The 26,750-nt window shown below is 50.9% G+C and overlaps 1 protein-coding gene across 2 annotated transcripts in view; it reads right to left on the reverse strand.

Annotated features, from left to right (window-relative positions):
* Nucleotides 1-26,750, reverse strand: part of IPO4 (importin 4) — a 2,629,293-nt gene that overhangs the window by 805,979 nt on the left and 1,796,564 nt on the right. For both annotated transcript variants that reach the window (XM_078644926.1, XM_078644927.1), the window contains exon 18: nucleotides 3,867-3,978. In XM_078644926.1, coding sequence (XP_078501052.1) covers nucleotides 3,867-3,978 — 112 coding nt within the window. The remainder of the gene's footprint in view (nucleotides 1-3,866; nucleotides 3,979-26,750) is intronic.

A 26,750-nucleotide genomic window follows, 5' to 3' on the forward strand; every position in this document is an offset into this window, starting at 1 on the left:
AATAGCAACTTACCATTGACTTCTTATGGAGTGGTCCTGATAGAAGGGATACAGGATGCTGTGCGGTCGACTGGAGGCTTCCTGTGGCTACTCCTCAGTCCACGGTCTTGGTGGGGCAGCTTTGGCTACAGTGATCAATATCACTTGACATCCTATTAGGTCCAGCAACAATCAAATTGCCACAGTGCTACTGGTCCCCGATCGCAACTAAACCAGGGATTCCCCTGTTCTAGTGAGAACTCTCATTCTGGGTGACCCAATTACACTCTAACGACTTTATTGGGTCCAGCAGACTGGCATGCAACTTTTGAGCGGCAGGACTTGGTCTCCGAGCTTGCCCTGTGGCAGTGAGCAACGATCCAGAACTTAGTGATCCAACACGCCAAAGCAGGCTTCTCCAGCTTTTATAGCCCTAGTGCGGAAACAGGAATTCAGTCAACTGACTATTAGAGTATGCTTCTGTCTGGAGCGTGAGTGACAAATTCTCCATGAGCAGGACATTACAGGCAACATACTCTCTTTGCTAGCCCACAGAGCAGCAGGTGCAGTCCAACTTTGGTTAAGCCTCTCTTTGCCAGGTCCAAGGTCAGCCGGGCAGTCATCCTTCAGGCCTCTTCTCCAATACAACTGAGGTCTAAGGGTGACTGCTTTTTGCCCAGAAAATGCCCTCCGGGCATATCGGGGTCACTAGCCAACGGGCTACTTGTGTCCTTCCTACATGATATCTTCCTGCGCTCCCTGTGTGTGGAGGTTGGTAGACTATCCAAGAAACGTGGATACCCAAGGTCTACACATCCACGTAAAAAACTGATTGATCAGTGTTTTCTGCTTGCGTTCCCCAGCGCCCTCCTGTCTACCTAAACAAAGGAGCAGCCACCCTCTCTGTGTGTGCATGTCTTTTGTCCTTGGGTTCACACCCTACGGGGGTTTTCTGCCAGGAAGAGATGACGCCTTTGCCCCCAGCAGGCACATTGTAAGCTTTTCTGGGTATCCTGGACGCTCCTACCCAGGACGACAAACGCCTGTATAAATGCCAGACCTTTGTTTGCAACCATAAACATGCACTGGAAAACCTTGGGCAAAAAAGACAACATTTACTAAAGTTGCACTTTGCCCACCAGTGACATTAAATTAGATGTAACCATTAAATCCTATATGATGCATTGACTTTTTTGTTACCTTGCAGTACCAACTTTACTAGTCCCATTTAGAAGTTTGCAGGGCTGAGATATCAGCCTGTAATTATGCACTTGCCAATGGTGCTACTATCCATTCAACAGTAAAAAAAAAAAAGACATTACTATCTTTTACTGTTAGCCCTTTAAAAACATGAAACTATAGGTCCAACCTTTTAATATAATGCCCCCTGCGTCCATGGCTAGGGAGGCATTTTTTAGGGGAGACTTATAAATATGAAAAAGGAAGGTTTGGGCTTTCCCCTTGCTTGAAATGGCAAAGTCAAGCCAACAGTTTATAACTGCCGTGAAAGCCAGCAGTGGCAGGCTGGGAGTCATGCCTTTGCTTTATCACATTAGTGGTGCATTAACCAACTCTGTAGTGTACAAGAGAAACTTAAACCTACAGGCGCTAGGTACCCCTGGTGCTATATACGGCAGGGACTTGACAGAGAGGGGTGGGACCGGGAGCCAATATTTACACAGGTCCTGCACCCGTGGCTCCGAAGGGAACGTATTAGACAGGGGGGTGCAGTTCCTAGAGAGGGAATGGAAGAAGGGGAAAGACAAATCTCTTGTCTTGTTGCCCTCACACTTCCCAAATTAGATCATTCTGAATCTTGAAACTACTTTCCACGAAAGGAACTCTTGACTCTTCTGAAGACTCTCCTTTGTGGCTAAGGAGTAGCCACCCTGCACCAGCAGGCACCATCGAAGCTCTTGCGGTTTGCTGTAAGTCCATCCTCCGGATCAAGACTGCCCAGCTCGACGAGACCCGGATTCCCTGCCATCTCTGACCTCTACCTACATCATCCAGCCCAGCTGAGATTCGTGGGTGTGACGAGACCCGTGGGACCGGCCATCTTCAAGACCCGCACGACGCTTCACCAGCACGACCCCCGAGAGACCCTCGAGTAAGTGCATTGGGGTTTGAGAAGCCCTAACCCTAAGCAGCTCCAGCACCGAAGTCCAGCCTCCCAGCATCCACGAGATCTGCGTGGGGCCCTTCTGCTTCCTTGCTGCTCGCCACGTTGTCCGGTCACTTACCCGTTGGCTAGTGACCCTCTTGACGACGTACCACGACGATTTCACCGCTGGTCTGGTTGCTCCAGACTGGCCCTTGCTCCCTTCCAAGAGAGGAGCACCCCGGACCCTCCTGGTCCACTCCAGACGCCATCTTGACTCCACCGCGTGGGCTTGCCTTTGCCAAGGTTTGTTGCTCAAATCCTGAGTCCAGCATCGCCGACAGCCGCGTGGGACAGCTCGCACCTCCAGCCTGGACGCCGACAACGCCTCCTAGCCCGTGTGACTGCAGAGTCCAGCGTCGCCCACTCACCTGGTCGAGGTGACTTCATCCGGTGCCATCCTGGTGCCCACATAATCACTGGCTAGTGATTAAGAACTGAGTCCCCTCTGCTTTCAGGTCGTCTCCTTCACTGATCCAGCCTTGGATCACACCGAACTTCTTCACTGGTCGCCTGCCAGCAACTTCTTCTTTCAGGCTCCATAGACTTCAACGAGGATTCCCGACGTCTTTTGAACCCTATGCAGCCGCGGCCCCTGGGCTAGGTAACATGAGTATCTCGGTACTCCAGCACAGGTTCACTATCTAAGTGTCCAGATCCTTTGTCGTTTTCAGTCTACCTAGTCGGATTCGTCCGGAAACAGTAACTTTAGAAACGCTAGCATCCATAGACTTCTTCCCGCATCCCGCGTGAGAGTGCACACTCTGCACACGATCTCCCTAGACCTCCTGCTCGTAATCTTAAGGTTCATTAGTGTAGTCCTAGTGATCCTGAAGCCTCTGGATCTTGTTACTTACCTGTTAGCATTTCGCATTCCACTTTTTGTGTATATGGTTTTTCGTGCCCCTCGGGCATTTGTGTAAATTGTGCAACTTAAAGTATTTTCGTAAGAGTTTTGTATTGTGCTTACCTCCCTGACTCATAAAGAGTTCAGGGTAGTCTTGTTATAAATAAATATCCTTTATTTTCATAACTTGTGTGGTGTCCTTTCACTTGGTGTTCAAGGGGTATATGTGATGGTAAAACAGCTGGCTTAACACGCCCTCTAGAGTTTAGCCTGAAGACTGCTCGTGTCCATGCTACTAGGATAGCTGGTCTGAAAGGTTGACTTACAACCAATCATCAATAAGGGTTGTTTGGTATGATACACAGTGATCACTAGAATAGTGAGCACTATATATCAGGCCAACTTCTCACAAGAGCTTTGGAGCTTCTCGATCCAGTATGCTAGAGGATTCTGTAAGATGAAGATTCAATAGGCAACTGCTACACAATACATCCAAAGGTTAGAAAAGGTAACTATATTAAACAAAGATTGACCTCTGACATTGTAAAAAGTATTAACTTAAAGGGCACTGAGGGACTGTAAATTTAGTAAGCCCGGGAAAAAAAATTGGGATCAAACAAAGACAATTTTAACAAAGTTTACATAACATCTTAGCATGTTTTCTTCATATTCAGTGATATAAAAGAGCTTGTCAATCTAGCGAACAATATTGACAGTCGTAATATAGAACAGAGGTCAAATTCTCCAAAGCACCCTTGTGAATCAACTTGGCTGATAAGAACACATCTGGTTTGCTATGTTAGAATAAGTGAAATGGTATATCAGCATCAGTGAATATTAACACCCTCCCTCCCCCTCCCCAAAAGAGATGCCACTCACCACAACTCCTTCTCTGGATTTTAGAGACATAACCATCAAGGTGGTGATATGTTCCAGGTGGGAGGCAATACCATCCTCCATGATGAGAGAAAGTGCAGCAAAGAGGCTGTACCTGAAATACCAAGGTAATGTGTGAGTCAGTCCCTGGACCACCCATGCAACCTCAATCATTCCATTGTAAAAAATGTTAACACGTAAAATATTAAGTATCTTGTGCGGAAATGTGGTTCATTTTATGATGTATTAGTGAGGCCTCATCATGTAATAAACTCATAACACTGCCTAGGGTACAGTCAGGCTCAAACCTTATCTCAACCCAAGATAGCTGTTTCAAGCAGTCAGGTTTTAACACATAAATAGCTGGAAAGCATTTAACAGCACCAAAACAAAAGGATAAAAAATAAACAGGACTTTCAAGAAATCCAACACCAATTCATAATAACAGATTGTATATTTAGGAATTTATAGACATCAAAATGAACAAGATCCTCTGAAGAATCCTGGAGATGTAAATACTTAAACAATAAATCACAACTTTTCAATCAACAGCGAACAACCACTGGCAAATTCAATAAATTTGATAATTTAGAAACATTTTAAGGAAAGTTTTTGTCAAAGTTGAATATGGTCACTTCCAGTTACTTTGGATAATTAAATCTGACATGGAGCAGATGAGAGGGGTGGAAAAGTCCCTAAGAAGAGTTACCTTGAAGAGGAAGCAGTCTCCAGTCCAGTCTCCGTGTTAATAGCAACTTACCATTGACTTCTTATGGAGTGGTCCTGATAGAAGGGATACAGGATGCTGTGCGGTCGACTGGAGGCTTCCTGTGGCTACTCCTCAGTCCACGGTCTTGGTGGGGCAGCTTTGGCTACAGTGATCAATATCACTTGACATCCTATTAGGTCCAGCAACAATCAAATTGCCACAGTGCTACTGGTCCCCGATCACAACTAAACCAGGGATTCCCCTGTTCTAGTGAGAACTCTCATTCTGGGTGACCCAATTACACTCTAACGACTTTATTGGGTCCAGCAGACTGGCATGCAACTTTTGAGCGGCAGGACTTGGTCTCCGAGCTTGCCCTGTGGCAGTGAGCAACGATCCAGAACTTAGTGATCCAACACGCCAAAGCAGGCTTCTCCAGCTTTTATAGCCCTAGTGCGGAAACAGGAATTCAGTCAACTGACTATTAGAGTATGCTTCTGTCTGGAGCGTGAGTGACAAATTCTCCATGAGCAGGACATTACAGGCAACATACTCTCTTTGCTAGCCCACAGAGCAGCAGGTGCAGTCCAACTTTGGTTAAGCCTCTCTTTGCCAGGTCCAAGGTCAGCCGGGCAGTCATCCTTCAGGCCTCTTCTCCAATACAACTGAGGTCTAAGGGTGACTGCTTTTTGCCCAGAAAATGCCCTCCGGGCATATAGGGGTCACTAGCCAACGGGCTACTTGTGTCCTTCCTACATGATATCTTCCTGCGCTCCCTGTGTGTGGAGGTTGGTAGACTATCCAAGAAACGTGGATACTCAAGGTCTACACATCCACGTAAAAAACGGATTGATCAGTGTTTTCTGCTTGCGTTCCCCAGCGCCCTCCTGTCTACCTAAACAAAGGAGCAGCCACCCTCTCTGTGTGTGCATGTCTTTTGTCCTTGGGTTCACACCCTACGGGGGTTTTCTGCCAGGAAGAGATGACGCCTTTGCCCCCAGCAGGCACATTGTAAGCTTTTCTGGGTATCCTGGACGCTCCTACCCAGGACGACAAACGCCTGTATAAATGCCAGACCTTTGTTTGCAACCATAAACATGCACTGGAAAACCTTGGGCAAAAAAGACAACATTTACTAAAGTTGCACTTTGCCCACCAGTGACATTAAATTAGATGTAACCATTAAATCCTATATGATGCATTGACTTTTTTGTTACCTTGCAGTACCAACTTTACTAGTCCCATTTAGAAGTTTGCAGGGCTGAGATATCAGCCTGTAATTATGCACTTGCCAATGGTGCTACTATCCATTCAACAGTAAAAAAAAAAAGACATTACTATCTTTTACTGTTAGCCCTTTAAAAACATGAAACTATAGGTCCAACCTTTTAATATAATGCCCCCTGCGTCCATGGCTAGGGAGGCATTTTTTAGGGGAGACTTATAAATATGAAAAAGGAAGGTTTGGGCTTTCCCCTTGCTTGAAATGGCAAAGTCAAGCCAACAGTTTATAACTGCCCTGAAAGCCAATAGTGGCAGGCTGGGAGTCATGCCTTTGCTTTATCACATTAGTGGTGCATTAACCAACTCTGTAGTGTACAAGAGAAACTTAAACCTACAGGCGCTAGGTACCCCTGGTGCTATATACGGCAGGGACTGGACAGAGAGGGGTGGGACCGGGAGCCAATATTTACACAGGTCCTGCACCCGTGGCTCCGAAGGGAACGTATTAGACAGGGGGGTGCAGTTCCTAGAGAGGGAATGGAAGAAGAAGGGGAAAGACAAATCTCTTGTCTTGTTGCCCTCACACAACCCGAGAGGTATCATGCTTCATCATTGGGCCTTGCTCCTGGTCGGGCCAGCACTGCAAGGCTCGACGGGCTCACTGTTTCCGGGGCTCTTTGTCTGAGATCTTTTTAGAAGAAGCCGTTGGGTGGGTGTGGGGGCAGTGTGGGGTTGTGTGCACGTGAGGGGTGATCTAAAATAGGTCATGGTAGTCCCAATCTCAATACATTTTAATGGTTGAGGTAGATCTTGTCTAAATAAAAACGATAATGAATGCCCTATGGGAATGTGAGGTTCCTAGCGGGAAGTCTCTAAGGGGGGGTCGACATGTTTTGTGCCTAGTTGTTCCGAAGGAATCGCATGGCACTTCTTCAGGACCTATGTGAAATGTAGGGCACAACTAAAAAACAGGCTCTATAAAATTGGAGATAGCCTGAAGTTGGGCCCTAGTAGTCCTGTACTGGGCGCGTAGAAACCTGTGGGGGGAAAAAACAAAAGACACTGGGTATATTAAGGGCGGGGTAACAAGGATGAAAGTTGTCAAGGGTATACCAAACAACGTAAACGGGAGAGGGAAGGAGACACAATCTACAATGAGAGTATGAGGAGCTCAGGGCCCTTCAATGGGGGAGAAACTTCTGATGGTGAGAGGCGAAGTGCTAAAAGGTGAAAAAAGGGTTAAGGGCTATGCTTTTGGAAGTAGCTAAACGATGGATCAAACTCAGAAAGCATAGAACTCTTTCAAACTACAAAAAGTAGTCAAATGTTGCATCACCAAAGGCTTGATATTTTTTCTCGTGTGAACACAACAATTAAAAACAAAAACACAAAAATAAGGATGGGCATAGCCCGTGTTGGTCGTACAGTATAGCTGCCCAAAACCGGAGAGAACAGGAGGGGCTGTATGACCCTAGAAGCGGTAATCGCCAGGCAATTATGTCACCTTTCCACGGGGGCGAGTCTGCGTGCTCCTGTAAACGCCCCTAATGAGAGCCACATGTTATTAAGCAACAATGCAAACATTAGTGAACACATTTCATACCCTATGTAGACATATGTATCACGGCACAATCATATACGGAAACTGTGGCTGTATAGAACAAACGTGTGTAGTGCCACCAGCATGATTGCAAAAAACATTCACTGTGGTATAGAGGGGGAAAACGACACATACAGCGGGCGGGGTTAGGTGGAGGGAATTCTGCCGCTTGTCAAACTCACCCTTAGTATTGGGAGCTAAGGCCCAACGGGGGTGATATGGAGCACGATGTTGCTCCACTCCTTAAAGGCAAAAGGAGAGCGGAGTTAACATAGCCGAATGTGGTTAAAAATGTAGGCAAGGCTTACCGTTTGGACATGAAGTTGGTTGTAATACTCACAGGAGGGTGGCGGCAACTTATTATTATTATTATGCGTTCTTATGTAGCGCTCGATTACCCGTAGGTATCTCGGCGCTTGCCTTGGGAACCCGTCCAGGCTTTTTCCCTGTGAGATACCCGTACTGGGTATCCCCAAGGTGAAAGCCAAGCATCCCGCCGCGGGGGGCCGTAGTGGAGATTAAGCAGCTAATGCCCAGAGTTGCAGAGTGTGAACCTGTGATTTGAGTAGGCACCGAAACGAGAATTATCGTGTCCGTGGATATTTGGGCCTAAGACCCTGCCGCTTCGGGAATTGAACCCTGGTCCCGGGTCTGACCTCTGCTTCAGGGTCTGCCTCCTCTAACCAGTGAGCCACACTTCTCCCTTGCTTCAGAAGCTACCCTCGCTCCGGTTCCCCGTAATCTGTTTACCCGGAGGCGGCAAGTTTATGATGAAAAACTTGGGAGGGCTGGAGCGCTAACATGAGCGGACATCTTGGGATGGAAAGTGGAACTTGGCAAAACTTTATTGTTGCTTGCTTATGTGCTGCTCTATGGGATATTTGTCGTATGGTAGCTATTGGAGATCAATTTGGGGAGCCCAGATTATTGATTTATAAAAAGTGGCAAGGATCATAATAGTGACATCCGCTAGTAAGGCAACCGTAAAGTGGGTGCTACTGGTAATAATGTTTATGTAATGATATTAGTGTGCATTGCAGAAGTCAGCACAGCCTTAAAGGAGTTGGTTGGGAGCTGGTGCCCAGTCTATGAGGAAATTTAGAAACTATTGGTTCTGTCGGGTTCAAACAACCATGATTTATCCAAACAGTTTCTTTATACAAAGCTCCTAATAGAACCAACAGAACACCTCTGAAATATTGAGACAATTCCTTACAATGAATGAAGAAGGAAATCCTGTATATTACTTTATAATTTCTTTATACCATTTTCTGAGTCAAAAAATAATTTCTGTACATTATATACAGTAACTGTCAATATATCAAATATAGTGCAGGAAAATGTGACATTAGTGAATAGTGAAATTGTGATCAACAAAATACATCCAAATTTCATGAACTTAAAATATGAAGAAACTATACACGTATGTCCAGAGTATTATTTCATAGAGGCCATCAACTGGTACAATCTGGGAACCCTATAATTTCTTTCAAATTCGTTGGGGCTCCAAGTCTATGTGGCCTGTGAACAGATGTCGACGTTTCGACCCTTAAAGCGCCAATGTTTGCAGTCGCAGCGGGTCTTTATCAAGACAAGTATGCGCGGCACGACAGTCCTAACATCCAGGTGCATTAGTCACGTGGAAACAAAAATTGTCCTTTCGTCATGGAAATCAGCTGATTTCCAGCAGCCGGTTCGAGAGCTGAGAAGCAGAGTAATTAGCGCATTTGCCGCAAGCATTTCCATGACGAAAGGACCATTTTTGGCGCTTTAGTATGCCACCCCTGGCTGGCCATCCAAAACTGACACAACTGGCTGCAAGACAGCTGGGGCAAGGTGGTGTAATCACCCTTTGCTATAGATATAGTATATCTATAGCTAACCCTAAAATGGACACATATATTCCTATCAGTCGCTCCTATGGCAGGCCTTATCAATCCTGAAGGCAGAGTGCTTGGAATTATGTGAGATGGTGCAATGGCATGAGCTGAGCCCGTTTGCAGCTTGCGGAACCAAGTCCTAATAGCTGTTCCATGATAACGCTATACCATATACTCTTACGTGCATTATCAACCTCGCGGTTAAATGCTAACTCTGGTATAACATTATCAAAACATGTCGAATAAGGTGTCATACGAATTGGAATACTGCCCCCTCGCCAATCCTGGCGACGGGGGTAGCATTCCACCCTTCTAGAGGGGCACGACATGTATGTAACTGTGAACCCCGGTTAAAGTTAACTCGAGCCTCAGCATCACAAAATGGATGCCACCACCACAGACACAAGTCTGACCTCCTGCTGCTGGGAGTCCTTCCAGCGAGGGAGGCTTGGACAAAGGGTTTCCTGCCTTGGGAGGTGCTAGCACCACCCCAGACAGGATTTTGTGTATTGGGTAGGACAGGCCTGAAAGGAATGAGACATGCCCGGGGCACACAAGGTGTCCTGTGCATACACTGGTTCAAACCAGTTGCTGGGGCATCCCTGCCCCAGCTCTGGCGGGAAACCGGACAAAGGATAGGGGGTGTAGCCACCCCACTTCCTGGTCCCACCCAGGGGAGGGACCTAGTCAGTAGTGCAGCCCCCTTTAGGAGAATAAAGGTAGGAGCTGGTCCCATTCCAGATTAGATTATCCTGAACAATTCTACAAGAAGAAACTCTGGACTTCGACGTTCTGCTCCACAGAAGACTGAAGAATCTACCTTGTGGGCAAGGAGTGTCCACCCTGCAACTGCAGGCACCATCAAGCGTCCAGCGTCTTCACTTTGTCGTCTTCCCTCGAGGATCCAGACTTCAGAGCCCGACGAGACCCGGATTCCCAGACCTCTCCGACCTCAACCTACATCTGCAGCACAGCTGAGACCCGTGGGTGCGACGAGACACGTGGGACCGGCCATCTTGAACGAACCTGCACTTCGCTTCCAACACGACTCCCGAGGTAAACTCGACCAAGTGCTTTGAGGATTGAGAAGCCCCAGCCCCGAGCAGCCCCTGCACCGAAGATTAGCCCTCCAGCATCCACGAGATCCACGTGGGGCCCTTCTGCTTGTTTGCTGCTCGACGCGATGTCTGGTCACTTGCCGGCTGGCTAGTGGCCTCCTAGACGACGAACCTTTGAATCTTTGCTGCTGGTCTGGTTGCTCCAGACTGGCCCTTGCTCCCTTCCAAAAGAGGGGCACCCCGGACTCTCCTTGTCCGCACCAGACGCTTTCTTCACTCACCGCGTGGGTTGCCTTTGCCAAGGCCTGTTGACGCCGATTCCGGATCCAACACCGCCGACAGCGAGAGCCTGCGTGGGACAGCTCGTGCCTCCATCCTGGTCGTCGTGGCTGCAGAGTCAAGCGTCCAGTCTTCACCTGATCGCAACGAAGACATCTGGTTCCTTCCTGGCTCCACACCGGTCACTGGCTAGTGACTTTGAACACTGTCCCCTCTGCTTTCAGGTCCTCTTCTTCGCCGATCCACCCTTGGATCGCACCGGACATCTTCCTCCTGGTCGCCTGCAGCATCTTTTCTTCCAGGCTCCGTAGACTTCAACGCGAGAACCCGACACACTTTGACACCTATGCAACCGCAGCCCGTGGGTGAGGTAACGAGAGCATTTTGGTGCTCAAGGGTAGTTTAACTGTCCTAGTGTCCAGTTCCACAGTCGTTTTAGTCCTACCTAGTCAGGATTGTCCGTACTTACCTTTTAACTTGAACTGTACTGTCCATAGACGTCGTTACGCATCTCGCGTGTGAGTTCACACTCTGCACACGCGTTCCGTGGGCCTCCTATTACTTACCTAGAGTTAGTGTAGCGTGGTCCCAACGATCCTACAGCCTCTGGACAGCTCCATTCCTTCTATCGACTTTCACATTCCACTTACTTAGTATATGGTTTGTCGTGCCCCTAGGTACCATTGTAATTTTGTTCAACTTGTCGTATTTTTCTTAAGAGATTGTCATGTGATTAGCCTTCTGACCTCATAAAGAGTTCAGAGGTGTTGTTATTAATAAATATAGTGTTTATTTTCATAACAACCTGTGTGGTGTCCTTTCATCTGGTATTCAAGGGGTTATATTGTGGTAAAACAGCTGGCTTCACATGCCAAAAGAGTTTAGCCTAAGACTGCTTTGTCCATGCTACCATTAGGCTAGCTCGTCTATAAGGTTGACTTACAACTAATCACCATAAGGGTTGTTTGGACTGATACAAGGTGATCACTAGAACTAGTGAGCATCATATATCAGGCCAACTTCTCACAAACTCCAATACACTTTGACACCTATGCATCCGCTTCCTGTGGGTGAGGTAACGCGAGTACTGCAGTGCTCCTGTAAAGATTTACACTCCTAGTGTCCTAGTTTCAAGTGGTTAGTTTCTAGTCCAGTCAGAAGATTCCTAAAACCTTAACTTTCGAACTTTACGCACCCAATGACTTCTATGTGTGCACGCGTGGGCATTTAGACACTGCACCCACATCCCGTGGGCCTCCTGCTCCCTAACTACTGTTAGTCCAGTGCAGCCCCAGCGATTCCCAAGGACCTAGGCCTTACCATTGTTCGTGACGCACAAGTTACTACTTGTGTAACGATATATCTGTAAGAGACATTAGTTAGTATTAGATTCCTTACCTTAAAATATCCCCAGGCGTCAGACTGGATCCGGAAATTTTTGCGTAGCAGTACCCTTGCGCGTCGGTAGGCGTCGTCTGCGGCTCCGCGTCCGTCGTCGGCGCCGTGATGACATCGTCGGAGTACTTAGACGCCGCCTCCGCGTGCTGGCGTCAGTTCTTAGACACAGCTTTTCCGCGCCAGAAACGCAGAGCCATGTTAAAAACCAACACTGGTGCCATTGAAACTAGGGCCCTGAAAGGGGACAACCCTAACCCTAGATATTGGTTCGCAGAACGGGGAGGATGGGTGGGTCGGTAAGGAATCTAATACTAACTAATGTCTCTTACAGATATATATTTACACAAGTAGTAACTTGTGCATCTGAAAGAGACACGTTAGTATTAGATTCCTTACCTTAGAATAGATACCCCAGCAATACCAACCCCGGTGGTGGGTCTGCGAACCAATATTCACACCAGAAAGTCCCGGAGGACGGAACGGCCAAAGAAGCCATCCCTCCGGACTTGGCTGTCCAGGCAGTAGCGTCTTGCAAACGTGTGCAGCGACGCCCACGTAGATGCCTGACAGATGTCTTGTAAGGGCACTCCCCTGCCCAGGGCAGTGGTAGTCGCCGTGGCTCGGGTAGAATGAGCCCGCAATCCAGCAGGAGGCTCCTTCCTAGCCAAGGAGTAGCATGCCTGGATACACAGGATGATCCACCGAGAGATGGTCCTCTTGTGCACCGCTTTCCCCTTCTTCGCGCCCACGTAACCAACAAAGAGTTGGTCATCCACCCGGAACTGGCGTGTGCGATCCAAGTAAAACGAGAGCGCACGTTTTGGGTCCAGACGGTGGAGCTGCTCTTCCTCTTTAGAGGGATGCGGTGGCGGGAAGAAGGTTGGCAAGGTGATAGACTGCCCGATGTGGAAGGCCGTGACAACCTTGGGCAGGAAAGAAGGTTTGGTACGCAGCACCACTTTGTCCCGATGGACAGAAAGGAAAGGTGGAGTACAAGAAAGGGCCTGGAGGTCACTCACTCACTCTCCTGGCAGAGGTGATGGCAACCAGGAAAGCAGTCTTCAAAGTCAGAAGGCGAAGAGGACAGTTGTGAAGTGGCTCAAAGGGAGCGCATATCAGAAATGTAAGAACCAGGTTCAAGTCCCACTGAGGCATCCCAAACGGAACAGGAGGAAACGTGTGTGTGATGCCCTTAAGAAATCTGTTAACAATAGGGGACTTGAACAAAGAAGGTTGATCAGGCAGCCTGAGAAAGGCTGAAAGGGCAGAAAGATAGCCCTGATAGTGCCCAGAGCAGAGCCCTGCTGGGCAAGAGAAAGAAGGAAGAGAAGGACCTCAGAAAGAGGGGCGTTGAGGGGATCCACAGCCTTTGCTGTGCACCATGCCACAAATCTGTTCCACCTGCAGGCGTATACCGACTTTGTGGAGGGACGCCTGGCTGCCAGAATGATGTTACAAACTTCAGGAGGCAAGTCAAATGGCCTCAACTGTCGCCGCTCAATCTCCAAGCATGGAGGTGGAGACTGGACAGGTTCGGGTGGAGGACCGTCCCCTGCTGCTGCGACAGAAGGTCCTCCTGAAGAGGCAGACGAACCGGGGAATCGACTAACATACTGAGTAGCTCTGGATACCAGTACCTTCTCGCCCAGTCCGGAGCCACAAGGATGACTTGGGCCCGGTCGCGCTTGATCTTCTTCAGCACTCTGGGCAGTAGTGGTATAGGCGGAAAGGCGTACAACAGACCGCAACTCCACTCGCGACGAAAAGCGTCTCCGAGCGAGTGCCGCCTTGGAAATTCCAACATGCAGAACTGATGACATTGCGTGTTCTCTTCTGTGGCTAATAGATCTAACCAAGGCTCTCCCCATCGCTGAAAGAGGCCTTGCGCCACGTCCGAGTGCAGACGCCATTCGTGATCCATCATGCACCGACGGCTGAGCTCGTCCGCCCTGGCGTTCAGAGAACCTGCCAGGTGTTGAGCCACCAGGGTCACGCCCTGGCGTTCCAGCCATTGCCAAAGGCGAAGAGCCTCTTGACAAAGGATCCACGACCCCACCCCACCTTGTTCGTTGCAGTACCACATGGCGGTGGTGTTGTCCGTGATCACCTGCACTACACTCCCCCGGACAGAGGGGAGGAATGCCTTCAGTGCTAGATGAATCGCCCTGAGCTCCAACAGGTTGATGTGGAGCCGGGTCTCCGCCGGAGACCAGAGGCCTCTGATCTCCGCCTCTCCCATGTGGCCTCCCCAGCCCTGGAGGGACGCGTCCGTCACAACTACGTGCTCCGGTTGGGGAAGGGAGAGGGATCTGCCGCTGACCCAATCGCGGTCCGTAAGCCACCACTGCAGCTGTCTCGCAGTGCCCTCCGAGATCAGGACGTGGTCGGATAGGTTGCCCTGATGCTGGGCCCACTGAAACTTCAGGTCCCACTGCAGAGCCCGCATCCGCCACCTGGCGTGATGCACCAGTAGGATGCAGGAGGCCATCAGCCCCAGAAGCCGCAGCGTCAACCTGACCGAAACCCAGGATAACGGCTGAAAGATGGGAATCAGAGCCTGAATATCCCGGACCCGCTGTTCGGGCGGATAAACCCAAAACCGCGCCGAGTCCAGAACCGCTCCGATGAAGAGGAGCTTCTGAGAGTGCCACATGTGTGACTTCGGCACATTGATGGAGAACCCCAGCTGGTGCAGGAGGTCTGACGTCACCTGGAGGTGGCTGACGACTGTCTGGGGCGAGCCCGCCTTTAACAACCAGTCGTCGAGGTAGGGGAAGACTGAAACCCCTAACCTGCGCAGATGAGCTGCGACCACCGCCATCACCTTTGTGAACACCCGTGGGGCGCTGGTAAGGCCGAAGGGGAGCACGGTAAATTTAAAGTGCTCGTGGCCAACCATGAACCGCAGGTAGCGCCGGTGGGCAGGCAGGACGGGGATATGAAAGTAAGCGTCCTGCAAGTCCAACGCTACCATCCAGTCTCCTGGGTCCAGGGCAGCCAGGACCGGACCAAGTGTCAGCATCTTGAACTTCTCCTTCCGGAGGAAGCCGTTGACGTTCCGTAGGTCCAAGATAGGGCGTAGGCCCCCTTTGCCCTTCTTGGGTACCAGAAAGTAGTGGGAGTAGCAACCACACCCTACTTCTGGCCCAGGAACGCGCTCGATGGCCCCCTTGGCCAAGAGGGCCGTAACTTCCTCCTGCAGAGGTCGCAAATGATCCCCCGATACACGGTGGTTCTGCGGTGGCATGGCTGGAGGAGTCGCCTCGAAGGGGAGGGAGTAGCCCCTTCGGACGATTTGCAGCACCCACCTGTCCGATGTGACAGTGCGCCAGTGGAGGTGGTGATGGCGAACCCTGCCCCCCACTGGCGCCACATGGGCCTGAAAGCACGGACTAGGAGGGTTTTGAGGCGGATGCTGCGGGGGAAGGTGTGGACTGACCTCGCCGCTGCCCCCGACCGCCCGGACGGTGGTTCCCACGGCCACCACCGCATTGGGTATTGCCCTGCGGAGCGTGGCTGGCGGCGCGTGTGGGCGCACTCCTTCCGTGGCCACGAAAGGAGTGAAAGGCAGCCGATTGCTGGCGCTGGCCCGAGAGGCCCAAGGACTTGGCCGTAGCCCTGGAGTCCTTAAAGCGCTCAAGCGCATGGTCTGCCTTGTCGCCAAAGAGGCGACGGCCATCGAACGGCATGTCCATGAGTGTGCTCTGGACATCTGCCGAGAAGTTGGCGGACCTCAGCCAGGCGTGACGTCTGACCGCCACCGTCGTTGCCATCGCTCCCCTAGCGAGTCGGTGGTATCCAGCCCACACCGGATGGAATACTTGGCTGCATCCCGGCCCTCCACAAGGGCTTGGCCGAGTTTGGCCCGTACCTCCAACGGACACTCTGGCAGCACTTCCGCGACCTTATCCCACACAGAGTGGGTGTAACGTCCCAAGAGGCAGGCGGTGTTGGAAGACCGCAGGCCTAGACTAAGGGATGAGAAGATCTTCTTCCCATACAGGTCATACCTCTTGGATTCCCTGTCCGGCGGGGCCGACGGGAATGCGGTCTGGGAATTGGAGGCCTGGATGACCAGGCTCTCGGGGGTAGGGTGGGAGGACAGGAAACATGGGTCGCCCGGGGCTGGGCGGTGGCGTCTGGCCACGTTCCGATCTACGGGCGAACCCGTAGCGGGCTTGGAACAAGTGCCCAGAAGAACGTCAGTCATGGCCTCATTAAAGGGCAGCAGAGGCTCGGCCGAGCTTGACTGCGGTTTAAGGACCTCAGTGAGGAGGTTAGTCCTCACGGCCGCGACGGGGAGCTCAAGGCCCAAGGCCTTGGCAGCCCTCATCAGCACCACACTATATGTTGCCCCCTCCTCCGAAGCCACGGTAGGAGGGGAGACAAAACCAGTGTCTGGAGAGGTGTCCAGGCCACTGGCCTCCCCCAGGTCTCCTGTCCAGTCCGCATGAGACTGACACTCTCTGGTCAGAGGGTCTTCAGACCCCTCCCAGTCCTCTTCATCACCCATCTCCTGAAATTCAGGGTTCTCAACCAATGGGGCCTGTTCATAAAAGGGAAATTCATCAAACGACGTCTGGAGCGGCGCCCATCGGGGCCGTTCCGACAGCTGAACAGGAACGAAGGCAAGACCGGGGCCGGCGCCGCCCGAGGACGGCGCCGGAGGCGACACCTGAGGGTCCGACGCCGGGGAGGTCGTCAGATCCACCGGCGACGAACCAGATCCCGAAGGAGGACCAGCGGCGTCCTGCGGCGCCGGGCCCAAAGGCGCCGGCGGCGTCGGAACAACTCGGGCCCGAAGGCGCCGTCGGGATAATGGGGGCCTGCGCGCCGGGCCCGAAGGCGGCGTCGGGGCCGAAGCACCCGGCGGCGTCGGGGCCGGAGCCGCCGACCCGCCAGGGCCCCCAGACGGGTCCGCTGGGCCCGGGGGCGCCGCGGAGCCCGTCGGAGGAGAGAGTTTCCAAGCGCTCGATCTCCTCCGGCGTCGCGTTCAGCCCAGGGACCGGAGGGTGTGGACCTGCACGCGGCGCCCGCGACTCCGACGGAGCCGCGTGGGTGGTGTCACCCGAGCCCCCGGCCGCATCGCGCGAGCGTCGGGGGGAGTCCGAGGAGCGATGACGCCGCTTGGACTTCTTGTGCCTCTTACCTGACGACGACTTCGACCCGGAGGAGTGCGGCCTACTCTCGGAGCTGTGGTTGCTCCGAGCCCGCGACCTGTCCCTCGACCTCCCATGGGATCGGGACCTCTCACGACGCGGGACCGACTGCCGGAGTGCGAGGCACCTACGGGACCGCTCCCGCCTGGCTTTCGAGGAGAGGGCCCGGCAGTCGGAGCAGGCCTTGTCGTCGTGGTCGACGCCCAAACAAGATAAACACACGCGGTGAGGATCCGTGACCGACATCAGACGGTCGCAATCATCACAGTGCTTGAAGCCGGGCATCCCTACGGCACTGTCCGGAGTCGAGAGACTTCGAAAAGCAATCAAAAATGATCAAAAAAGTTAGTCAAAAAATGACTAGGGTTACTGCTTTTTCCAGATCTGCGCTTGCTGGCGCGGAAAAAAGAAGAACTGACGTCAGCACGCGGAGGCGGCGTCTAAGTACTCCGACGACGTCATCACGGCGCCCACGACGCGGACGACGGACGCGGAGCCGCAGACGACGCCTACCGACGCGCAAGGGTAATGCTACGCAAAAAATTCCGGATCCAGTCTGACGCCTGGGGATATTCTAAGGTAAGGAATCTAATACTAACGTGTCTCTTTCAGATGTGGTTCTTATCCCACTATTTTAGTATATGGTTTTACGGGCCACCAGGGCCTATCCATATTTGTGCACCTTTTGTATGTTATATTAAGTTACTTGTTATGCGAGTGTGCTCCTGTGCTCATAAAGAGTTCAGGGGGTTGTTTAGAAATAAATACATATATATTTTGAATATATAACTGTTGGACTTGGCCCTCTTGGCAGGGTCATCCCTGAACTTTTTGCCTTCCTCCAATATTCTCGCTGACCTGTTTTTGTTGGTTTAATGACTCTGGGCACTTTACCACTGCTGACCAGTGCTAAAGTGCATATGCTCTCGTTGTGCAAAATGTATATGTGATTGATTTCCATGATTGGCTCATTGGATTTACTGTCAGTCCCCAGGAGTGCCAGGGCTTGTAAATGCCAATACTGCTAGTCGGCCTGCGGCGCTGGTTGCGCCACCCACAGAAGCAGCCTTTTAAAATGTGTCTAGGGTCTGCCATTGCAGAGCCTGTGTGCAGTCTGGTACTGTCATGCTGGCTGGGCAAGTGCACACACTTGCCAGCCTCAAAACCTTCCCTCTGCTTCATATTAGTCACCCCTATGGTAGGCCCAAGGGCAGGGTGCATTGTAAGTGTAAGGTAGGACAAGCCCTGATGTGTATGGCATGTCCTAATAGTGAATTACAGCCAATTTCGTTTTCACTATTGTAAGGCTACCTGTTCTCTTAGGCCAAGATGGGCTGCTGGAATTATTACACCCTATATTCCCAGCAGGCTCATGGAACATGGTAGGAAATAAAGTTTAGTATGCCTGAACTCAGAATAATAAAATACTTCTTTTAGTAAAGTTAATTTTATTATCCTGTGTTTGCAAATGCTACTTTTAGAAAGCTAGCATTTGCTTGCCTATCCATTTCAGCCCGCCTCTGCTAGGATGTGTATCTGACTGTCTGGGTTGTGTGAGTGACAGGGCTGGGGGATGAAAGGTGGTGAATTCAAGGATTACAGCTTGGTGGGAGGTGGGAGTGCCCCTGGACTGAACAGGGCTGTGCTCTGCCACCACAATGCTGGCTCCACCTCCTGGGGAGCGACTGATGACTCAGCCCGACACCTGGCCCAGGAAGGGGGAAGCCGGTCAACAAAGTACTCCTGGCTGCCCCTGCCCACACAATGCTGGCTCCACCTCCTGTGGAGCATCTGATGTGCCATCCCTGCTCCCTGAAAGGAGAGACCCAAGTTTCCCCAACACAGTGCTCAAGGACTGAAAGAAGTTATGCAGAGGCCCCCCTGGCCTGTCAGAACAAAAGAAATGCTGTATAAAAGTAGGAGCCCTGCTCCTAACAAACTAGATCCTGTTTCCCACAACAAACCTCTGCCCAACTAGAAGGACTAAGAAGAAGCTGGAAGGACTGGCCTGCTGTCTGCCTTGCTGAGGAAGGAGAGGAGAAGACCTAAAGAGGACTTTGCTGACTTGTGCTGAAACTTTCTCCAAAGGGCTTGATTGAGCTTGCCCCCTGAATGAACCCCAGGACTACTGGGTTCTCTGTTCCTTGGCTCGTCTGCAACTGAGCTGTGTGGTTCCTCCCGCCGGAGGTAAGACTGCGCCCCCTCGCCCCCTTCCTAGAGTTGTGGCACTCGGGAGCGGCCCGCCCTTTTGCCCGTTGAGAGCCTCGCTCTGCTGAAGAGTCGCTCTCTGCCCCTCGGGTCAGGCCGCCTGCTCCTCTGCCCCCTCTTGCTTATTGGAAGTGCTTGGTGTGTTGTCCGCCCCCTCCCGCCGGAATCCTGGTCTCCTGAGCGCACTCCTGAAGCCTGGACAGCCGCCCGTGTGCTGCAAGCGCATCCGGCCGCACCGCTGTGCCCTCCAACCTGTGGAGAGGCCGCGCCGCACAAGAAGGAAGCCGCCCCCATGTCGCGCCCCGCCTTCGGAAGCATCCTGCCACTCTCCAGACCCTAAGGTACGCCTGCGCTACGAAGCGCACTAAGAGCCTGACACGTCCCCCTGCATCGAGGGACAACTGCCAACTCGCGGTGTCAGGGCTTCTAAGCACAACTTGCACACACCAGGCTCGGGGCTCACAACGTTTTATTATTTCCCCATGATTCACTGTGCGCCTCCACCGTGCCCCGTACGCCCCTATCTGCTGCCTGGACCGCTGGTAGAGTTCGGCGCGTACCCGGCCTGGAAAGCTCCCCCTTCGCATCGGAGTGCGAGTCGCACCAGCTCAGTACGACTCATACCCTTGGTTCGCGTGTAGCATACGCTTCTCACGCGAGATGCGTGAATATTGGTAGGGTCTCGGTGTACGCGTCTCACGCGAGATGCGTGAGCATTGGTAGTGCCCAGGGTTTTCTCCCGTACTGAGCGTAGAAGAGCTCTACGAAGCGCACAGAGGTGCTTGGGAGCGCCGTACCTTCAAGGAATTGGGCAGAAGGCCCCAAATATTGCATATCAAGAACTGTGGCATCATCATTTTGTTAGAAGAGTAACTAGAACTGTTTTAAGAATCCCTCAAACCTCAAGAAGAAGTACTTTTAAAGGATCAACACTCTTGCCAAGTAAACTAAACCTGTTTTGAGAATTGTTCTAAAGGAATCTTTATTTTGAAATCTGGTGGCCAAAAAGCAAAAGTAACGTGTTATAAGGTCTTGTGATAATCTCTCTACCTGCATATATTTTTATATAAAGATTACGTATTTTTACACCACCACAGCCTGGTGTCCATTTGTGGGGGGAATCAGTGTGTTTTACTGTGAAGGGTCATGAATGTTTAACTATAGCGCTCCGAAGTTTAGCCCCGTCTGCTCGCGCCACACTACCTAAAAGGGTGAGCAGGGGTAATTCTGAGGAGTAGTTCCCTTGCCCTAAGTAGAGTGGTGATTTCTGCCTGGCTTTGGTGCCAACCTCAGCCAGCCAGGAATCCCATTTCTAACAACCTGTGTGGTGTCCTGTCATTTGGTATTAAAAGCATTGCATATGGTTAAACAGCTGGCTTCGCTGGCTTCACATGCCCTCTTGAGTTTAGCCTAAGACTGCTTTTGTCCATGCTAACCCTAGGATAGCTGGTCTATAAGGTTGACTTTACAACCATCACCATAAGGGTTGTTTGGACTGGTGCAAGGTGCTCACTAGAATAGTGAACATCATATACCAGGCCACCTTCTCACATTGGTGTGCAGCGGTTGGGATTTGAGCTTGCTGTTGTTTTACCAATTGTAATCTTTGATATCATTTGAAAGATCACATTAGGTACCATAGGTACATATAACAAGACTTAGAATACATAAGTTCTACTGAACTTAGTTGTTGTAGAGGAAAGGGCCTAGCACACCCTGACTACAACTCCTAGAGAGGTTCTAGTAGGTAAACACATAGTGTAGGTAGGTGCACACACCACACCTCACTAGAATCAGGTCTACCACAGGGGAGCCAAGTATGACTCTTCCTGGGGTAGGTGACCCTCCCAGGGCACCATCTAGATATGAAATGCTCAATTTCCAAGAGATGAGGCACTTGTGCACCTCAAGGAGATTGAAACAGGGTTCTAACCCTACCATTTCCCACTTGATAGAAGTCCTAGAAAGGGATGATACTGAGTAGGCCTCTAGACAGGGTCCCCTCAGTTCAGGCAGAAGAGGTCTTACCCTCTACAGATGATGCATCTGATCCTACTATCATGAATGAAGAGGGAGATGAACAAGAGGAAGGCTCTGAAGAAGAGATTTTCCAAGATAGCCAGGTTCAAGTAGGAAGACTTAGCCAGGCTAACTTGAGCCTACATGGGGCTGACAATGGGGAACACCCACACAGACCTATTAGTAGACTTAACATGGGGTATGAGAGGAGGAGGTCTCGCTCAGGTGACTCCCACCACTAATGCCTGTAGGGGATCCAATAACCTTGCTCAGAGAAGCATGACCTCTTCTGAAAAGAGAGAGCATCAGGCTAGGATGAGGGAAGCTAATCTGAGGATTCAGAGGCAAGAGCTAGAAGTTGCCCTTGCCCAAGAGAAGCTTGCCCTAGGTAGAGAGCAGAAGTTGGGTGGGTCACGACCTACTGGTGGCAGCAATATCCCTAAGGATAAAGACAGGTCCCATGAGAATACTAGGCACCTGAGTAAGATAGTGCCCCCCTACAAAGTTGGGGATGACATCCACAAGTGGATAACTGCTTTGGAAAGGGCCTGCAAAGTCCAGCAGGTCCCCCAGAGTCAGTGGGCAGCTATCTTGTGGCTCTCCTTTGAAGAAAAAGGCAGAGATAAGCTCCTCACAGTTAGTGATGAGGATGCTAATAACTACCCTGTCCTAATGAGTGCTCTAATTGATGGGTTTGGCTTAACCACTGAACAGTACAGGTTGATGTTCAGAGATATCCAGGAGACACAGACTCAAGACTGGACTGAGTTTGTTGATTGTGCCACTAAGGCTCTGGAAGGTTGGTTACTGGGAAGTAAAGTTAAGGACTATACAGGATTGTATAATTTGACCATGAGAGAACAAATCCTTAATAATTGTCAGAACCAGTTGCTGCACCAACACCTGATTGACTAAAATCTGACCTCTCCCCAAGAATTGGGAAAGAAGGCAGACAAATGGGTCAGAACCAGGGTTAAGCAGAAGCCCCAGAACCAAGGTGGTGATCAGAAGAAGGCAGACCAATAGGATGGGGATCAGACACAAAAAGACCATAAGTCTTCAGGCCCCCAAAATACTTCTAATGAGGGGGGTCCCAAAACTCCAAGAAAAAGAAGAAAGAAGGTCCAAAGAAACCTTGGTGTAATTACTGTAAAACTGCCCCTCACTGGTTTAGTGAGTGCACCAAGAAAGGTACAGCCCCTACCACTGCAGACCCTAAGGCAACTGCACCCCCTAGTACAGTCCGCAGTGGTAGTTCCCAACCCAAGGCTATAGTGGGGTTAACCATGGGTACTGAGGTAGATCCTGGCCTAGTCAGGATTCCAACTCAGGCTGTCCTGATCTGTGATGTGGACATGGCTATGTCCACTACTGTAAGTCCCAATACTTTGGGCAAGTACAGACAGACACCTTTGATAAATGATAAAGTGGCTCAGACGTAAAGGGACACATGTACCAGTGTCACTATGGTGACACCTAACTTTGTGGACCCTGGACAGATTGTACTGCGTGATAATTACCCGGTGACCAATGCTAGCAATGTCACTGCTACACATAGTGTGGCAGTTGTTAATTTCTCCTGGGGAGGGGTAACTGGCCTCAAAACAGTTGTGGTAAGTGCAGACCTCCCAGTTGAATATCTTTTGGGCAATGATCTAGAAAACTCTGTATGGTTAGAAGTGGAGTATAGGACTCATGCAGAGATGTTAGGTATTTCAGCACATGTCCTTGCTGTGACCAGGTCACAGGCCAAAAAGTGCTTACCTGAACCAGTGCTGGATCTTGAAACATTAGACCAGGCACTACCCAAGAGAAAGAGCAAGAGGGTTAAGGCAGTGCCTTCCCCCCTGCCTCAGGTTGAGGATCAGCCCTCCCAGGAGGATGATTCTGTGATCCAAGAGGGAACTGTCCAAGAAGAGCTTGAGCCTAAACAGGTTGAGTTTCTTGGGACAGGGGGACCCTCCAGGGCAGATCTGAGGCAGGCTCAATTAGATTGTTCATCTCTTGAACCCCTCAGACAGCAGGCTGCTGCTGAGGCTGCTGGGAATTCTCAAGGTACCCATAAAGTGTATAGGGATGATGGGTTCCTTTATTCAGAGGCTAGAGACCCCAAGCCTGGTGCTTCTAGGAGGTTGGTTATACCTCTGCAATTTAGGGGCTTCCTTCTCACCTTGGCCCATGAAATTCCCTTAGCAGGACACTTGGGCCAGAACAAGACTTGGGACAGGCTTGTCCCTCTTTTTCACTGGCCCCATATGTCAGAAGATACCAAGGAGATTTGTCGCTCCTGTGTTACCTGTAGGAGAGTAGGGTCTGCAATCCTATGGTCACCCCAGATTTTTGCTTTTTGCTTCACTGGTTTACGACTTTCCCTGGCTGTGGGCCTGCTAATCAGACCCACAGCCTAGCTGTTCTCTCTCTAAATTGACATCCATGTACTTTAGGTGCATTTACCAATTGGTACTGGTCCACCTTATCAGTCCCTGTACAGTGTACCTTAGGTACCCAGGGCATAGGTGTACCCAGGGCCTACCAGGGGCTGAAGCACAAGTTACTACTTGTGTAACGATATATCTGTAAGAGACATTAGTTAGTATTAGATTCCTTACCTTAGAATATCCCCAGGCGTCAGACTGGATCCGGAAATTTTTGCGTAGCAGTACCATTGCGCGTCGGTAGGCATCGTCTGCGGCTCCGCGTCCGTCGTCGGCATCGTGGGTGCCGTGATGACGTCGTCGGAGTACTTAGACGCCGCCTCCGCGTGCTGACGTCAGTTCTTAGACACAGCTGTTCCGCGCCAGAAACGCAGAGCCATGTTAAAAACCAACACTGGTGTCATTGAAACTAGGGCCCTGAAAGGGGGTAACCCTAACCCCAGATATCGGTTTGCAGAACGGGGAGGATGGGTTGGTCGGTAAGGAATCTAATACTAACTAATGTCTCTTACAGATATATCGTTACACAAGTAGTAACTTGTGCATCGGAAAGAAACACGTTAGTATTAGATTCCTTACCTTAGAATAGATACCCCAGCAATACCAACCCCGGTGGTGGGTCTGCGAACCAATATTCACACCAGAAAGTCCTGGAGGACGGAACGGCCACAGAAGCCATCCCTCCGGACTTGACTGTCCAGGCAGTAGTGTCTTGCAAACGTGTGCAGCGATGCCCACGTAGCTGCCGGACAGATATCCTGTAAGGGCACACCCCGGCCCAGGGCAGTAGTAGTCGCCGTGGCTCGCGTGGAATGAGCCCGTAATCCAACCTCCTTCCTAGCCAAGGAGTAGCATGCCTGGATACACAAGATGATCCACCGGAAGATGGTCCTCTTGTGCACCGCTTTCCCCTTCTTAGCGCCCACGTAACCAACAAAGAGTTGGTCATCCACCCGGAACTGGCGTGTGCGATCCAAGTAAAATGAGAGCGCACGTTTTGGGTCCAGATGGTGGAGCCGCTCTTCCTCTTTAGAGGGATGCGGTGGAGGGAAGAAGGTTGGCAAGGTGATAGACTGCCCAATGTGGAAGGCCGTGACAACCTTGGGCAGGAAAGATGGCTTAGTACGCAACACCACTTTGTCCGGATAGAGAGAAAAGAAAGGTGGAGTACAAGAAAGGGCCTGGAGCTCACTCACTCTCCTGGCAGAGGGGATGGCAACGAGGAAAGCAGTCTTCAGAGTAAGAAGGCGGAGAGGACAGTTGTGAAGTGGCTCAAAAGGAGCGCACATCAGAAACGTAAGAACCAGGTTCAAGTTCCACTGAGGCATCACAAACGGGACAGGAGGAAATGTGTGTGTGATGCCTTTTAGAAATCTATTTACAATAGGGGACTTGAACAAAGAAGGTTGATCAGGAAGCCTCAGAAAGGCTGAAAGGACAGAAAGGTAGACCATGATAGTGCCCAGGGCAGAGCCCTGCTGGGTGTTAGGACTCGATAGCATTGACATGCGAGGTTATGAAGCTCTGCTCTTTTTACCCGGCCCCTATTTCCCACCAACAGACTCTTCAGAGACGCTCCCTAACCAGTGAAAAGAGGCACGGCAGAACGTAGCCTTTGCTTGGCTTACTGTTCCGGTACCACGCCCCCACCTTTTCACTTCCTGATTCCTGGCGCGAGGTTTGGCGGCGTCTTGCTGAGTCTCCGTGTGCCTGTGGACCTTACTCAGCTCCTGCACCCTCATTCCTTGGTCCCTTCTATTTCCTGGATGGGTGTTCGTGAGTGAGAGTGTTCTTTGCCGAACTACGGCATTTCCTGTTATTATACGCGAGAGTTGCTCGCGACCTCCCTTGCTTTACTCACGCATTTAGCGGGTGTTCTTTTGCTCGTATCTTGTTTCTGGATTCGCTTGTATGAATGTAATACCTGGCGAGTTTCTTTGTTTGTTGAAACCCTTCCTGAGAGTGTGAGCGCTCCGCCCTTGTTTTCCCTTGAGGGCCGGGTGTCTCACCTCGTGTGTGTGTGCACTGCTCCGCTGTTTCAGCCCTCAGCAGCCGGCCGGTGCTCCTCACATTCCCCATTTCTTTTTTGTGTTTTTTACATTGGTCTGGTGTGTATGTCCCTCGAGAGGTCTATGCCCCACTACTCGTGGCTCCTCATATTGGCTACTATTCCTTGACTTCCTCGAGAGAGCCTGCCTAAACTACAATTGGGGTAAGCACACTTGTATGATCACGCATGTCAATGATTCCTGCTTAAAGGTTAGTGAAGGAATGATCTATGTGTACTGCATATTTTGTTTTCTAGCCTGGACATCCACCTACGACTATTCCTGCTGTACCCTGCCTAGCCCCCCCCCCCTCGTATGAGGAGAGTGGTGGACACTCCTAGGGTAAATTCCCTCATACTTTTAGGGGACAGTAGACAAGAGTGTGTGTCTCACTTCACGTTCTTGCTTCTGTGCCTTGGAGGTGTGGGGATTCTTCTTCACTCCCGTGGAATATTGGTTACCAACCTGACACTGGGCAAGAGAAAGAAGGAAGAGAAGAACCTCAGAGAGAGGGGCAGCAAGAGGATCCACAGCCTTTGCTGTGCACCATGCCACAAATCTGTTCCACCTGCAGGCGTATACCGACTTTGTGGAGGGACGCCTGGCTGCCAGAATGACGTTACAAACTTCAGGAGGCAAGTCAAATGGCCTCAACTGCCGCCGCTCAATCTCCAAGCATGGAGGTGGAGACTGGACAGGTACGGGTGGAGGACCGTCCCCTGCTGCTGCGACAGAAGGTCCTCCTGAAGAGGCAGACGAACCGGGGGATCGACTGACATACTGAGTAGCTCTGGATACCAGTACCTTCTCGCCCAGTCCGGAGCCACAAGGATGACTTGGGCCCGGTCGTGCTTGATCTTCTTCAGCACT

This window comes from Lissotriton helveticus, chromosome 5_1 (genome assembly GCF_964261635.1).
Source record: "Lissotriton helveticus chromosome 5_1, aLisHel1.1, whole genome shotgun sequence".
Classification (NCBI taxonomy): domain Eukaryota; kingdom Metazoa; phylum Chordata; class Amphibia; order Caudata; family Salamandridae; genus Lissotriton; species Lissotriton helveticus.